General features: G+C 49.2%; 1 protein-coding gene across 1 annotated transcript; it reads right to left on the bottom strand.

Annotated features, from left to right (window-relative positions):
- Window positions 1-1300: 1300 nt before the first annotated feature.
- On the bottom strand, window positions 1301-13758 carry lmcd1 (LIM and cysteine-rich domains 1). Its single transcript, XM_084705967.1, has 7 exons — window positions 13379-13758; window positions 8913-9001; window positions 7848-8103; window positions 5357-5734; window positions 2714-2929; window positions 2200-2511; window positions 1301-1621 (listed from the first exon to the last, which is right to left on the bottom strand). The coding sequence occupies exons 1-6, from the start codon at window positions 13403-13405 to the stop codon at window positions 2395-2397; spliced, it is 1083 nt and encodes a 360-aa protein (XP_084562093.1). The 5' UTR covers window positions 13406-13758; the 3' UTR covers window positions 1301-1621; window positions 2200-2394.
- Window positions 13759-14997: the final 1239 nt, after the last annotated feature.

Raw genomic sequence — 14997 nt, 5'->3', positions numbered from 1 at the left:
AAGAGCTGTGAAAGATAAATAACAATCTGTGCGTGCCTATGCTGCCCTGCTGTTCTGGCTACATCATAAAAACCCCTTTGTAGTTTTCCAATCAGCAACACAAAAACACACAGACAGGCACAGTTTGCTGACAGGTTTTTGATCACACGGCACAAATGGAATTCTTTTCCCCCCACGAGTGAATAGGAGTTCTGTAGACAGAGGTAGGTGACGGCAGAATGGCCGACCAGAGCCAGAAAGTAAAGGGGTCAAGGGTGAACCTTGTGGAACTCCTAATATGACTGTGTGTCTATGTCAAACACACACAGCCACTCTTTCTCGCTGTAGATATGAGCATTTTCTCTTCCTTAAGTTCACTTAAGGAAGAGAAATACAAATACAAAACACCACTTCTGGCTTGAATGTGTGTGTTGTGCTCTGAAAGTGTTTGAAATGTAGTTTAACAACTGACTTGTGTACTTCATTTCTCGAGGAGGTAAAGAAAATAGATAATTTACAACATAATCAGTTATTTTTACACCTACCCCACTCTGAACCTTCTCACTGTTTACAAGTAATGCTACTGCATAGTTACATGGTAGTTAATGTAACCTCAATGTTATGAGTTTCCCAGTTAACTTCTTTAAAATGGTTTATGAAATGAGTTGATGTACTCCTGAAATCTTCATGAACACAGCCTAAACATGGTATGGTACTGTATATTGTGTGTTGTGTTTACATTTCGCAGTATAAAGAGAAAAAGTACATCTGGAGCTGATGGATGAACTGCAGAACCTCCAGAACTTCAGCATACAACTGCTAACAGATGTGTCTAATTTGAGTTCCCTGGTGTGTGGGCTTGGCTGGGTTAGGCTGGGCTGGGCTGGGCTGGGCTAGGCTGGGCTAGGCTGGGCTGGGCTGGGTTAGGCTGGGCTGGGCTGGGCTGGGCTGGGCTGGGTTAGGCTGGGCTGGGGTGGGCTAGGCCGGGCTAGGCTGGGCTGGGCTGGGCTAGGCTGGGCTGGGTTAGGCTGGGCTGGGCTTGGCTGGGCTAGGCTGGGCTGGGTTAGGCTGGGCTAGGCTGGGCTGGGCTAGGCTGGGCTGGGTTAGGCTGGGCTGGGCTTGGCTGGGCTAGGCTGGGCTGGGTTAGGCTGGGCTAGGCTGGGCTAGGCTGGGCTGGGCTAGGCTGGGCTGGGCTAGGTTGGGCCGAACTGGGATGTGCTGTGAAGACTGGAGAGATAGGCTGCCATGACTCTATTTAAACAAGATTGCGTATGTTTATGTGTGAATATGTCTGTATTGCAGGCAAGTGGGTGTGGGTAGAAAAAGAAATATTTTGTTTTGGCATAGCACACTATTCTTTTATTTGATCAGAAAGGCACTCATACAAGAATTACATCAAGAGGTTCTTAACTATTTTACATGCAGAAGTAGTCTTACTCATATAGACTTACAAAGATTTGAAACAGTTCAAGGAATTGTCAGTTAATATCAGTTACAAACTGTCATCAACATCATCATGGCAGAAATAAGATTTGGGACTTGGAGGATACAGTCGACTGCTGCTTTAAAACAAACAACACTTGTGGACAGTATTAGCATCTGTTTATTCCGTCCAATCAGTGGAGGGCATGAAACTGACATCCTGGTGAAGTAAAAGCACATCCAAGACAGTGGTTACAACAGGGTTGAACTCAATATACTGCAGTTAGAGTTCTCCATTTACAGACAAGCTTTGGAGTATAGAAATAGCATCATGAAAGCAGTATCATAATGTATGATAGGCTAGTTGACAAGATCAACTAATCAAGCAGAAACAAACCGAGAAAAATTAACATCATTTTATAAAGTTAAATATTTTCAACGTCAAACATGCATTTGATAATTCCATTCAATTCCAGTTGTTCATCAACGATCATAGAAACCAGACTAGTGTGATTAAAGGCCCTTGCACACTGAATGCGAAATTTTGGGGGATTTTTCGCAATCGTCAGCCTCAAAATTCGGTAGCTCTGAATTGCCAAAATGCTGGCTATGGATGCGAAAACACCGAAAATCAAACCCGATCCGATCATTTTTTTAACGGACGAAAGTTTCGGAGGGAGTGTGTAAGCGCCATTGACATAATGTGAGGTCATATTTATCTTTTAACTTTTCTGACACAAATTTTGGACTCAGTGTAAAATAGCCTTAACTGTGTGAGAGTGAGTGGGTTGCACAAACCTGCAGCTCCAGTATCACTCTCGCAGAGAAAGAGAACAACCAGGGAGGGGACTGGCTCACAAGGAGTCTACTATGTTTGGTATTTCCTATTGGCTGTTGATGAGGGGAGGAGAGGAGAGAAAAAGAGAGGAGAGGAGAGGAAAAGAGAGGAGAAGAGAGGAGAGGAAAAGAGAGCAGAGCAGAGGAGGAGGGAGGTCATTGTGGGCAGGAGCAGGGTTCCTCCAGACTCTGTCCACAGAGCCAGCAGCAGAAGTGCTCCTTGTGCCACGTCCGTCCGTCCAAGCTGGTGTGCCGGTCCTCAGAGAAAACCAGCTGCAGCACAAACCAAGACGCCCACGGTCAACACTCACAATGTGTATTTAGCAGAGACACGGTATCAACGTAGGACCTCTAAACAAATCTAAGTTTCCTAGTAAAACCATTTAACAAATGAAAAACAACAGGGACAAACGGATTGTGTTTCTCCGTCGGGCGATGGTGAAGACAGAGGTGGGCTCAGAGCCCGGTCTCTCACCTGGTCACAGCCTGCACAGCGAGGGTGGCTGCTCTGGCAGTAGTGGCGTCCACACAGCAGGGCTCCGGTCTTCCAGAAGTAGACCAGGTCCACCAGGGCCTCGCCACACTGGGAGCACCTGAAGCAGGTGGGGTGCCACTGCTGCTCGTAGCCTGCCTGCTCGACGTACACCACCGGGCTGTCGCTGGCCGCTACATCCCTACAGCCGCTGCAAAACTGGGAGAGGGGGGGAGAGAGACGGAGGGGAGGGGGGCAGGGGGAGGGAGGGAGGGACAGAAGAGGTGAGGGTTGTAGTCGAGAGGAGGTGGGGAGAAAGGGATGAGTAGGAATGTGTAGAGGAAGGAGAGAGGAGAAGAACAGTTGTGATAAGTCCAGATGTACTCACTCCAGCTTCACGTGTACGCACCGACACCACAGGGGAGTGGGTGTATGTAACACTCTATACACACACGAGCACGCGCGCGTACACACACACACCGCAATTCCCGCCGGGCACACCGTGGTCACCGCGGGGGTAACGATCAAGGACGCGTTGCCACGGCAACAACAGGGAGGCCCCCAGAAGTAGCCTGGCTGAGGTGATGAAAGAGCCGAACGTGAGCAGATGTTTTCTGTCTTACACCACCACCACCACCACCACCACCACCACCACCACCACCACCACCACCAGCAGTAAGAGGAGGAGAGTCCCCTCTACTGTACACCACAGTCCTGCCACAGGCACCGTCCTGAACATCGGACGCAAGCCCCGGGTTTAAAGTGCGGGTGGTCAAGTCCCGGGTTTAAAGTGCGGGTGGTCAAATTAAACCGACCTTTTAGACCTTTTATCTTACAGCATTGCATCATTCCGCAATTATTTCTCTTAATCGATTCGCAACAACGCATTACTCTTTATTTATTCTAAACAATGCATTCGTGAAGGAGGGATGCCAAACCTGTAGACCTTGGGTTAGTGAAGTGTTTATGGAACAGTGTGCCATTCCACAAACAAGCAAGCTTTCTCTATGAACGTTCTGCCTATAAATCTCAGTTGGGGAAGTGTGGCTTTGCACTGATGTTTAACGGGCCTATAAACAGGTCCATTTGAAGCTAGAGAAGACAAGGTGCTCTCTCCCTCCCCCGTAAATTCCCATCATTTATCACCCAGCCACAGACACTTACAGGGGCATAAAACACCTGCCCTCTTCTTTGAGGTAACTGTGATGCATGACTGAGGCTTCAGTGGTGTGAGGTCATTCTGTATTCAACAGGTTGGATCAATGCTCTTCATATTTCTTGCTACCCAGACTTCAGTGTCTTCTAGGAAAAAGATTCAGTAATGGTTCCTCTTGTGTCCATTTTACTAAGAAAATCGTTTTTTTGAGGGGGGTTGGAAGAAGAGTTTTTAACAATTGCATTTCACTGACTACCAGTAACCAAAAGGAGCTGTTAAAGGGGGCTCGGGAGAGGTCCAGAGGGAACCACAGAACCTCCCTGGAACCCTGGGTTCTGAAAGTGCAGGTATGTTGTCTAGATGTCAGGAGAACCTGATCTCCTCCCTGGAGCTTACAGGAATGACTGCTCTTTCCTTTGATAACTGCCAAAACAAGGCTGATCAGGAATACAGACATCTCTGTCTCCATCTGTTACTCTTTCTTTCTGTCTCCTTCCCCTTTCTGTCTCTTACTCTGTCTTTTTCCCTCTCTGTCTCTCTCTGTCTCTCTCTGTCTCTCTCTGTCTCTCTCTCTCTCTCTCTCTCTCTCTCTCTCTCTCTCTCTTTCTCTCTTTCTCTCTCATTCTGTCTCGCTCCCTCGCTCCCTCTCTCTCTCCAGATGGTTGGCTGTGTCTGAGTCTGGTTCTTGACCTGAGGTAGATAATAGCAGGTTTACTTTTCTCTGCAACGAAAGACACAAACACACACACACACACACAGTCAGCACGCACTCCAGCTGCAGTCTAGTATGTCTGTGTGTGTGTGTGTGTGTGTGTACAGCATGTGCGTGTGTGCGTTTGTTCCGTGTGTGTGCTTCTCCCTCAGAATATGCCTAGCGGGACAGGGGCTAGCCTAGCGGCACAGGGGCGTTTGTTCCGTGTGTGTGCTTCTCCCTCAGAATATGCTTTCTCAGGTTCCGCTAGGCTAGCCCCTGTCCCGCTAGGCTAGCCCCTGTCCCGCTAGGCTAGCCCCTGTCCCGCTAGGCTAGCCCCTGTCTGGAGAGAGAGGCTTCAGGGCTCACCCTGTCCCAGGTCCTCTGTTTGTCTGATGTATGGCTACTTTAAAGGTCGCCATAATTGAAGGGAGGAGAGAGATATTTTTCTCATCCAAAGCTTCATACATGTCACAGCAAGGTTCTTTTAAACATTAGTTCCCGGAATGGCAATTACGTTTTCAAAGCAACGATCCATTTGTGAGACTGGGGAGGGAGAGGGAGAGATGACAGAGAAGCTTAGAGTTTCAGAGGGAGGGACACGTCAAACTGAGATGGAGACGATAGGTTGGGCGACGAGACACAGGAAACAAATCTTGAACCAATTAGGGACGATCGTGTTTCACCATGGAAATGGGGTCCTTACAGTCCGCGGCTGGCTTCCCTTCAGGACTATAGTACAGGGGCCCCTAGCTCAGAGGATTGTGTTGTTTCTGTATTTGTTTACCTGTTTACTTACATATTCACTCTTCTTGCAGCTGTCCCCAATGCCGTTGGAGATGGTGGAAATGGTGGAGCTGGGGGGGTCTGGATGATCCTGACTGCCCTTGCCGTTCTTTTGCTTGGTCACCCCCTCCCTCCCGGCTCCTCCCCCCTCCCTGCTGGCCCCTCCCTCTCCGGGCAGAGCCACCTCCCCCACCCCCAGGGCCCCGTCCTTGTAGCTCTTGACGAAGGCGGCCATGTCCCTCGCCCCCTGCTCCGACAGGCCCTGGCAGGCAGCCGGGTCGTGGTCGTAGACAGGTAGCTGCCTCAGCAGCTGCCTGCGGCGGTACAGCGCTCCCTCCGTACCCGCCACCGGCCGCTTCTCCTCTGGGAGGAGCTCCATGTACTGCATGGCCTGGACAACACACAGGAAGAGAGAGAGAGAGAGGTCAGGACACACAGGAAGAGAGAGAGAGGTCAGGACACACAGGAAGAGAGAGAGAGGTCAGGACACACAGGAAGAGAGAGAGAGAGGTCAGGACACACAGGAAGAGAGAGAGAGAGAGGTCAGGACACACAGGAAGAGAGAGAGAGCGAGAGAGAGAGAGAGGTCAGGACACACAGGAAGAGAGACAGAGCGAGAGAGAGAGAGACAGAGAGAGAGAGGTCAAGACACACAGGAAGAGAGAGAGAGGTCAGGACACACAGGAAGAGAGACAGAGCGAGAGAGAGACAGAGAGAGAGAGGTCAAGACACACAGGAAGAGAGAGAGAGGTTAGGACACACTTGACAACGTGTACCTTGGTGATGGTCATGTTACCTCAGGTATAAAATAAAGAGAGAGACAGACAGAGAGAGAGAGACACAGATAGAGACACCCACAGAGAGAGACAAAGATACAGAGACAGAGAGAGAGAGAGACAGACACAGAGAGACACACACAGAGACAAAGATACCCTCTCTGAATTGCTCCTCCCAAGGTTTCTTCCATTTTTTCTCCCGTTGGGAGTTTTTCTGGGAGTTTTTCCTTGTCTTCCTTGAGGGTTTAGGTTGGTTGAGGGGCAGTTCTATGGGCGTATGTGAAGCCCTCTGTGACATGCTTGCGTGTAAAAAGGGCTATATAAATAAATTTGATTTGATTTGATACAGAGAGAGAGACAGACAGATATGGAAAGACAAAGAGTGGAAGAGAGAGACAAAGACATAGACATAAAAAGACAGTGAACAAGACACAGAAGAAGAAGAAGTAGAGAGAGCAAGAGAAAGCGAGTACCCCCGGGCAGCGCACTGTCTCATTGTTAAGCTGCCATATAATTGTGTCTGACACCGAGGCTTTAATATCAGCTTTAACAGCCGTTTAACAGCCATTATATGACAAATAAAAAAAAAACATGTTACTGGCAGAGGGAGATTCCACAACTAGTTCCAAGACTGTGGCCAGGCTTCTCTGTGAGAGAGCAGAGAGAGAGAGAGAGAGAGAGAGAGAGAGAGAGAGAGAGAGAGAGAGAGAGAGAGAGAGAGAAGGAGGGTGTCTCTTCTCCAGAATCCTGTCAGCACCACATCGCGGTGTGCATTCCACCTCCCTCTATCCCTCCACCCCTCCCTCCCTCCATCCTTAAAGGGTAAGTCCAGTAGGAGCCTCCACAGACCTTGGACCTGGCTGATTGGTCCAAACACGCTCCTGCTCTCTCTTTCCCTAACCGACACTCTGCTCTGCAGCTCCACACAGAAGGCTGCACATGATTACAAACCCATAAAGCCTCCTGGAAGCACGTCCTGGTGTGTTTTCCTCAGCCAATCCGAGCCCACCGCAGCACTAAGATGCTTGCATGTCATTGGCTGCTCCCCTGAGTGCTTTCTGAAAGGCCCACAAACCACCTCCTGTTCTAAATGTCTGAGGTTTTATCACAGGACGACCAGAAGTAGATGGTCTACTTAACATAGAACAGGAGGTGTTTTTAAATAGCCTATACATCAACCTCAACATGTGTAGAGTCTGCAGAGTAGGTGGCACAAATCAAGTACTTCCTGAGGATTCAAGCTGATTAATAACCCTGGACTGGTGCACATGGCTTCGAGGGCTCTTGTCTCAATGAAGAACTCTCAGACCTAGAACAGAGACATAACAGAACCAGAACAGGGTCGTCATAGAACCAGGACAGCCATATAATAGAACCAGATCAGGGGCCAGAGTTGGACCAGAACAGGGTCATCGTAAAGCCAGTGACAGCAGGCTCCAGTAATAGCCATAGCTTTGATGCAGTAAAGGTCAGTCTGTCTACAGGCTGGATCAAGGTGAAGCCAGCTCACTAGAGGCATGCCATTACACACACACACACACATACCCTCTCCCTATCTCACTCTAAGTGGAAGGCACCCCCTAGGGCATACTGCATGCTAATCTAAAATCCTGTCCTAATCCCACGTGATGAAAAGAGGGTTAAATAAAGACCAGATGATAAAACATCTTTCTGGAACCTTCTTCTCCAGATCACAGTTTTCCTCCAACGGGTGACTGGAACTCTCACCAGTTTCTGCGTCAGGCCGGGCGGTGCCCAGTCGTAGGTGATGGTGTTGAAGGTGGGGTCCTTGCGGGAGACCACAGGGTTGGTGATGATCATGCGGTTGCGTTTGTAGACTCGGAGGCCGGCGCCACCTTTGACCTTGGCCGTCAGGTGGGTGTACTTGGAGTCCGCCAGCAGTCGGCCCATCCGATGGTCGTCCTCGAGGTCAGAGCTGGGGGCGTGGTCTTCCAGGCTGCAATGGCACGCCACGCATGCCTTCCTGTTGTCAGGGTCATAACCAGGGTCAGGGTTAGGATTAGGGCGAAGGTCATTTTCAGGGTTAGGGTCATTTCCAAGGTTATTTCCAGGGTCATCGTCAAGGGTCAAGGTCAGGGTCGAGGTCAGAGTGAGGGTTAACAGACAGTATCAGATAAGGTTAAGGCTTCAACAACGTTCAAAAGGATGGAGACTTAAAATTTACCGTTATGCTATACAGAACTAATCCTAGTCCCCAGAGTCTCAATTTAGTTGAGAAACATTCCTACGTTCCACTAGATAGGATCTCTTCAGACCTTGCTGCTGATAAGTTTTCTGCAATTTTTCTGCTAGCTTTCTGATCTCACCGGTCTGTCTGGAGAGCCTGCTGACTGAGCACTACTCTACAGACACAGACTTACTGTTTATCTGTGATTTGCTGGTATTTCTGGGCCATCAATCTTTTTACAAGACGATGGATATCCAAACAAAAACAGAATGAAAAGGCGGCACCACCAGTGCACAGGGAAGGAGGCAAATGGAGTGAAACATTCCAGAAACAACAGGGGACAAGGAGAGAGGGAGGAGGAGGAGAAGGGGTGGAAGAGGAGAACCAAGGGCATAATGGGGAGGGTGGATGAAAATGAGGAGGAGTAGGAGGACAGGAAGGAGAAGGGAGGCGGAGGAGAAGAGGGGGGGTGGTGATATGATAGAATGGGAGGGAGGAGGAGGGGAAAGAGGAGAGGAAAGAGGAGGGGAAGGTGAAGGAGTTAGAGAAAGCTGTGTGTTGTTTTTTGGGTGGGGTTTTTTTTCCCAACAAGTGGAATAATTTACCTCCAGGAATGTGGCTGGAATCCAGAGCAGATATCTTTACATGTCTGACACGGTGCGCCCCACCCCTCTGGAGGGTGCCCCACTGACATCTGGGAAAGAAAGGAAAACAAAGGACGACAGAAGAGAGGCAGGAGAGAGGAGAGGCAGGAGAGAAGAGAGGCAGGAGAGAGGAGAGGCAGGAGAGGAGAGAGGCAGGAGAGAAGAGAGGCAGGAGAGAAGAGAGGCAGGAGAGAGGAGAGGCAGGAGAGAGGAGAGGCAGGAGAGGAGAGAGGCAGGAGATAGGAGAGGCAGGAGAGAAGAGAGGCAGGAGAGAGGAGAGGCAGGAGAGAGGAGAGGCAGGAGAGAAGAGAGGCAGGAGAGAGGAGAGGCAGGAGAGAGGAGAGGCAGGAGAGAGGAGAGGCAGGAGAGGAGAGGCAGGAGAGAAGAGAGGCAGGAGAGGAGAGAGGCAGGAGAGGAGAGAGGCAGGAGAGAGGAGAGGCAGGAGAGGAGAGAGGCAGGAGAGAGTAGAGAAGCAGGAGAGAAGAGAGGCCGGAGAGAAGAGAGGCAGGAGAGAGGAGAGGGTTTTTAACGGGTCTTCAACAGAAACACAATCGAAGCCCAAAGCCAAAGACAGACTCTCGAAAAGAGCCTGGCACCTTTGAGCTGTTATGCGTGTCGTATAGTTACATGGATGTTACTGTGTAGCTAATAGCAAAGCTGCTGTGGCTGGCTCAGCGCATTGGTCCCCTGCGACAACCCCCAGACAGATGAGAGAGTTCTGACTGCCCTCTGTGACAAACCTGAGTACAGATACACACAGACAATGACTCACACAACACCAGGGGCTCACAGTGACACACAATGAGACACATCCACTTTCAGCTTCCAGACCAGACACAAACACACACACAAGTGGACAAGACCGAACATGGTATCTGATTACAGTAACTCACACTACTCAGGTGATGTCATCATGGCTTGGTCAGGGTGAATCACTATCGAGACAAACTCTCTAATCCCCACTCTCAGCAGTCCCTCACACACTCCAACGCTCTAATCTACCACACACTCTGCTCTAACCTAGTGGACTGAGATGGACTTTTCTCCAAAGGCACAGCAAGTAATATAACGCAGTGGTGTGTTTGAAATGTGTGGTCATTATCATAACTCAGAAGTGTCCTCACACTTAATTCAAGTGCTAGTAAGGGCATGTTGCCAGGTCTTGAGAACATAATGCTTTCAGCTGAGCCTAAACATCCAGCTAATGAATGGAGCTCTAGGAGGATTCCCCTGCTGCACACTGGAGCCTTCAAGCTGTTTATTTAAACTTGGGCTGAAAGCCAGACATTTTTTACTCTGTGACGGAGCTTGAGGAGGCTTTTCTTTCTTCTCTCTCTCTCTCTCTCTCTGTCTGTCTGTCTGTCTGTCTGTCTCTCTCTCTCTCTCTCTCTCTCTCTGTCTGTCTGTCTGTCTGTCTGTCTGTCTGTCTGTCTGTCTGTCTGTCTGTCTGTCTGTCTGTCTGTCTGTCTGTCTCTCTCTCTCTCTCTCTGTCTGTCTGTCTGTCTGTCTGTCTGTCTGTCTGTCTCTCTGGGGAATCATGGCCGTGGCTGAAATGTGCGAAATGTACCCACCACCCCCCTTTCCCTCTGTTCTCCCTACATCGACTGGAAACACCTCATAAAGGCCTCGTAAACCATTTATAATCTGTTGATCATTAGTTTAAGGACATTTACAAAACGCATTTACATAATGGGTCCGGTGGCTGAGCGGTTAGGGAATCGGGCTATTAATCAGAAGGTTGCCGGTTCAATTTCCAGCCGTGAAAATTGACGTTGTGTCCTTGGGCAAGGCACTTCACCCTACTTGCCTCGGGGGGAATGTGCCTGTACTTACTGTAAGTTGCTCTGGATAAGAGTGTCTGCTAAATGTAAAGGCTTTAATTTATTTGACCTGTTGCTCTATGGTCCCAATGTGTATCTCCCACAGGTCCAGGAGAGACCAGTCAGAGAGGACATGACAGAGCGATAGCTGTACAAGAACACTGCAGGTGCTGAAACCACAGCCTCTCTCCAAACTGAGAGTCGTTTAAGCCTCCCGTTGACAAGGTGGAGCCAGGACAACAGTATAAATAGCCGAGCAACAAAACAAACCACGGGGAAACCATAGTATCAGATCCCTTTGTAATCTGCCTCTGAAAGCCCCCCCCCCCCCCCCCGGGCTGTAGCGGACCCCTCCCTCCCTCCCTCCCTCCCTCCCTGCCTCCCTGCCTCCCTCCCTGCCTCCCTGCCTCCCTCCCTCCTTCCCTCCCTGCCTCCTTCCCTCCCTCCCTCCCTCCCTCCCTGCCTCCCTCCCTCCCTCCCTCCCTCCCTCCCTCCCTCCCTCCCTCCCTCCCTCCCTCCTTCCCTCCCTGCCTCCTTCCCTCCCTGCCTCCCTCCCTCCCTCCCTCCCTCCTTCCCTCACTGCCTCCTTCCCTCCCTCCCTCCCTCCCTCCCTCCCTCCCTCCCTCCCTCCCTCCCTCCCTCCCTCCCTCCCTCCCTCCCTCCCTCCCTCCCTCCCTCCCTCCCTCCCTCCCTCCCTGCCTCCCTCCCTGCCTCCTTCCCTCCCTGCCTCCCTCCCTGCCTGCCTGCCTCCCTGCCTCCCTGCCTCCTTCCCTCCCTGCCTCCCTCCCTCCCTCCCTCCCTCCCTGCCTCCCTGCCTCCTTCCCTCCCTGCCTCCCTCCCTGCCTGCCTGCCTCAGCCAGCAGACCTGGGGCGAACACAGATATCAATTACCTGGAGGTATTTTAGGTGCATTTGATTTGTGTCCCAGTCACTACCTTTGGGATGGTTCCATAGATTTCCACGTACTGGTTGAGACTAAATCAAGCGCTCCCCTGGTGCTTGACGGTGTGCTCATTGCGTGTGAGGTTTCTGCTATGCAGGGCCAGGCAAGTATGTGTCAGGTGAGTGAGACCCGGACTGACTGACACAAGTTCAACCGCCTGTTCTGTCTTAACAAGCTGCCAGGCTCACGGAGGTGTGAATGAGCGGCCTGTTGGCCCAGGGCGGCCAAGCTCCTTGCTAAGTGTCCGCTCTCCTCCCTGAGAAATGACGGCCTGTTTACCCAGACTGGAATACAAACATGGCTGCCGTTCATTCTGGACTATGGGAGATCATTCACACAGAGGCGTTCTGTGTGGTGCGGTTCAGCTCTTCTGTGTGAGCATGAGCATGATGGAGCAGCTCTGGGGTGTCGTGGGGAAGAAAAACACAGAGCAGAAAATGGAGATGGTGATGAGAAGCAGGAAGGAGGTGGTCCGTGGGACGTCTATATTTAGGAGAAGGATAAGAGACCTGAGGAAATGTTGTAACTGGTCAATCGTTCTAAACACGAGAGGTATGTGTTCCTGGTAGACACACACACAAAAGAATAATCTGTGGAGGGAGGGAACGGTTCTGAACTTGGTATCTAAGTTAAAAACAAAAAAATAACTGCTCCATGAATAAATAGAACTATGAAGAATTGCCTCCAACAACAATGTAATGTATGAATGTTGTACTTTATTCATCCACAAAGTCCCCATGAAACAAGAACCCCTATCTTCCTCATTCAGTGAACAATCAAACCCAGCCTTGTTTGACAGTTGGAAAAGGCTCTGACTGAGAGGGGTAGATTTATGTCCTGTGAGGATAATCCTGACTACTGTTCTGTGAATACAGTGTGGTCTTTCATAAAAAGGTGAACCCACGGTAAAGTTAGCAGGACTGAGATGGGGGTGTGACTGAAAAGCTGGAAACTATTTTAATGGGCCTGCCATGTTTAGTGGTCCGGTGTGGCAGAAAAAACGGACACACACACACACACACACCAACACACTGACACACACACTGACACACATATACTGACACACACACACACACACACACACACACACAGAGAAGCTGACTGGAAGCCCATTCTTGGCAGGACTTCTCAGCTCTACAACAATGTGTGAATTCATGACAAAGCCAGGGGGAGGCTGGAGCTATTTCCTGTGATGTCATCCAGGTTTTTTCCAAGGAGGATCATCCAGGACAGGTGATGAGAAACAGGGGAGTGGGAGCGGAGGGGGGGGCTGTCCTCTTAAGCAGACTGACAAATGAGCTGGGCTTTCATCTCCACTCAGCAGGTTAGCTCCCTTTCTCAGCAAAGTTTTCCTTAAAAAAATCACTCGTTCTCTCTGAGGTCAGTCATTCATTTTCGGGAAAATATTCAATCATTAAGTCTTGGGTATTTGAGATTCTTGGCCAAGATATTGTTCCAAAACAAACGTTCAACCAAACATGAACTTGTTCTTGTTGTATAGTAAACTTCCATGCTAACTAATAAGAAGGAGCGGCTATGGGGCTCTTACTGGGTATTGTGTTTTCAAGTATGCAATAGCGACTTAAATAAATCACTTTTAAATTGAGTAAAGTAATGTTTAAATCCTGCTTTGCTGTGTAGCAACAAGCTGGACCTTTGCTCACCTTCTCCATTCCCGAGGTCAAGTCCATTTGTTCTAACAAAGATGTGTAGAGGCTGTGGTGAGCAGCTACCCCGTGATGTTGAGAGCGCGCAAAAAGTTTCACCACCGCTCCGAATCCAGCGGGTCCGTCGTGTGCCCTGCATCAGTTTGACGAAAAGGTCTTAAACGATCTGTTCGAAAGGGAATCCCTAGAACGCCTAAACCAACCACTCACAGCAGAGAGGGAAAATCTCTCAGCCAATTGAAATTCACTAGTCTTTTGCCCCGGTTACAAATTTAGGAACACCCATGTAGATACGGTAGAGACAGCGTGACATCACCGGTTAAAGAGAAGACCTACGCGAAATCAACGGAGGATGCGCGGGTCGCTTTGCTGTAATCTATTACTATTGGGAACAAGTTTCCTGTGTAGTCTAAAACACCCATCCGTTTGTTTTTTTTGCCTTTTTATGGAAGAGTGGAAGACGGATGAATCAGGTTCCGACAAACACACCCACGCTTCGGACCTCATTTACGGGGGCAGAGACAGCGATGTAATAATGATTCATTCCTCCACCATGATCACATCACTGCACACGCGACTGTTATTGCAAGTGATGAAGGAGCCAGTCTGTAAACAAACTATTCACTGGGACATTTCATGAGTACATTTGTTCACGCATAATACTCGATAATGAACGATGCAGACAATAACAGGTTTTAGCCTAAATAAAACCGAAAAACGGTTTTGCTAAATAGATGACACACCAAAATTGACTACAAAAAAAAGATTTTTTTGGAGTCAAAAGAACCCGCAGATTACACTGATAGGCCTCCACTTGGTTCAAGTTTCCGGCTAAACTGCCTTTTCCATGGAACAGCGGGAAAAAAACATGGATCGGAATCCAACAAATACACCAACGAAGTTGTCAGATTCTTTGATGCATTTCTGTACTTTTGTCAACCAAGAAGGTTGAATTCGGGTAATCTGGGACATTGTTTTGAATTTTCTCATTGGAGTTTACATTTACATTCAGTACAGGGACACCCCTGAGGCAAGTAGGGGTGAAGTGGACACGGACACAACGTCATTTTATTTTGAAATTTCATTTTTCATGGCCGGGAATCGAACCGTCAATCTTCAGATTACCAGCCCAATTTCCTAACTGCTCAACCTCCTGACTCCCTAGCTTCCTGATTAACTAGTGCCCTGACCCTGTCTGTGACACCACACCAATCACACTTTTTGATTTCAGTCACATTACATCCATGCTAAACCTACAGTCAAAGTTCTGTGGAGTAGACATTGTCATAGCAGAGAAGAAAACGCTCTGGAGTTTAGGTGTCCCACATTACCCAATACCACCGATTACCCAAATTCACCCTACTGCATACTGTCCCATTGTGAGTCTGGTGCGTGGTTGTATTTGTTTGAAGACATTACAGCTGTGAGTTGGGTGGGTCACATCGCTGACGGACATGAATGCATACAAACTCTTTATACAGTTGATAATAAATAGTGTGTAGACGATAACATGTTTCAATTGAAGTCTAAAATGCCTATTAGAGCGTGTCAAAGAAACGGCCTTTGATCACAGACACAACTGAAGTCCACCACAGTAAACTCACTGAAGACAAATC

The sequence above is a fragment of the Hypomesus nipponensis genome, chromosome 9, assembly GCF_054491055.1.
Source record: "Hypomesus nipponensis isolate SF chromosome 9, ASM5449105v1, whole genome shotgun sequence".
NCBI lineage: Eukaryota > Metazoa > Chordata > Actinopteri > Osmeriformes > Osmeridae > Hypomesus > Hypomesus nipponensis.
The sequence above is the reverse complement of the archived record's forward strand: the minus strand, read 5'-3'. Positions and strand labels throughout refer to the sequence as shown.

Excerpts from the sequence above, each read along its gene's own strand:
- lmcd1 (XM_084705967.1), bottom strand. The coding sequence starts at position 13,405 with ATGGACTTGACCTCGGGAATGGAGAAG. Across the intron at positions 8,104-8,912 it reads TTCCAGCCACATTCCTGGAG|GAAGGCATGCGTGGCGTGCC; the intron begins GTAAATTATTCC and ends CCCTGACAACAG. Across the intron at positions 2,512-2,713 it reads GCTGTGCAGGCTGTGACCAG|CTGGTTTTCTCTGAGGACCG; the intron begins GTGAGAGACCGG and ends TTTGTGCTGCAG.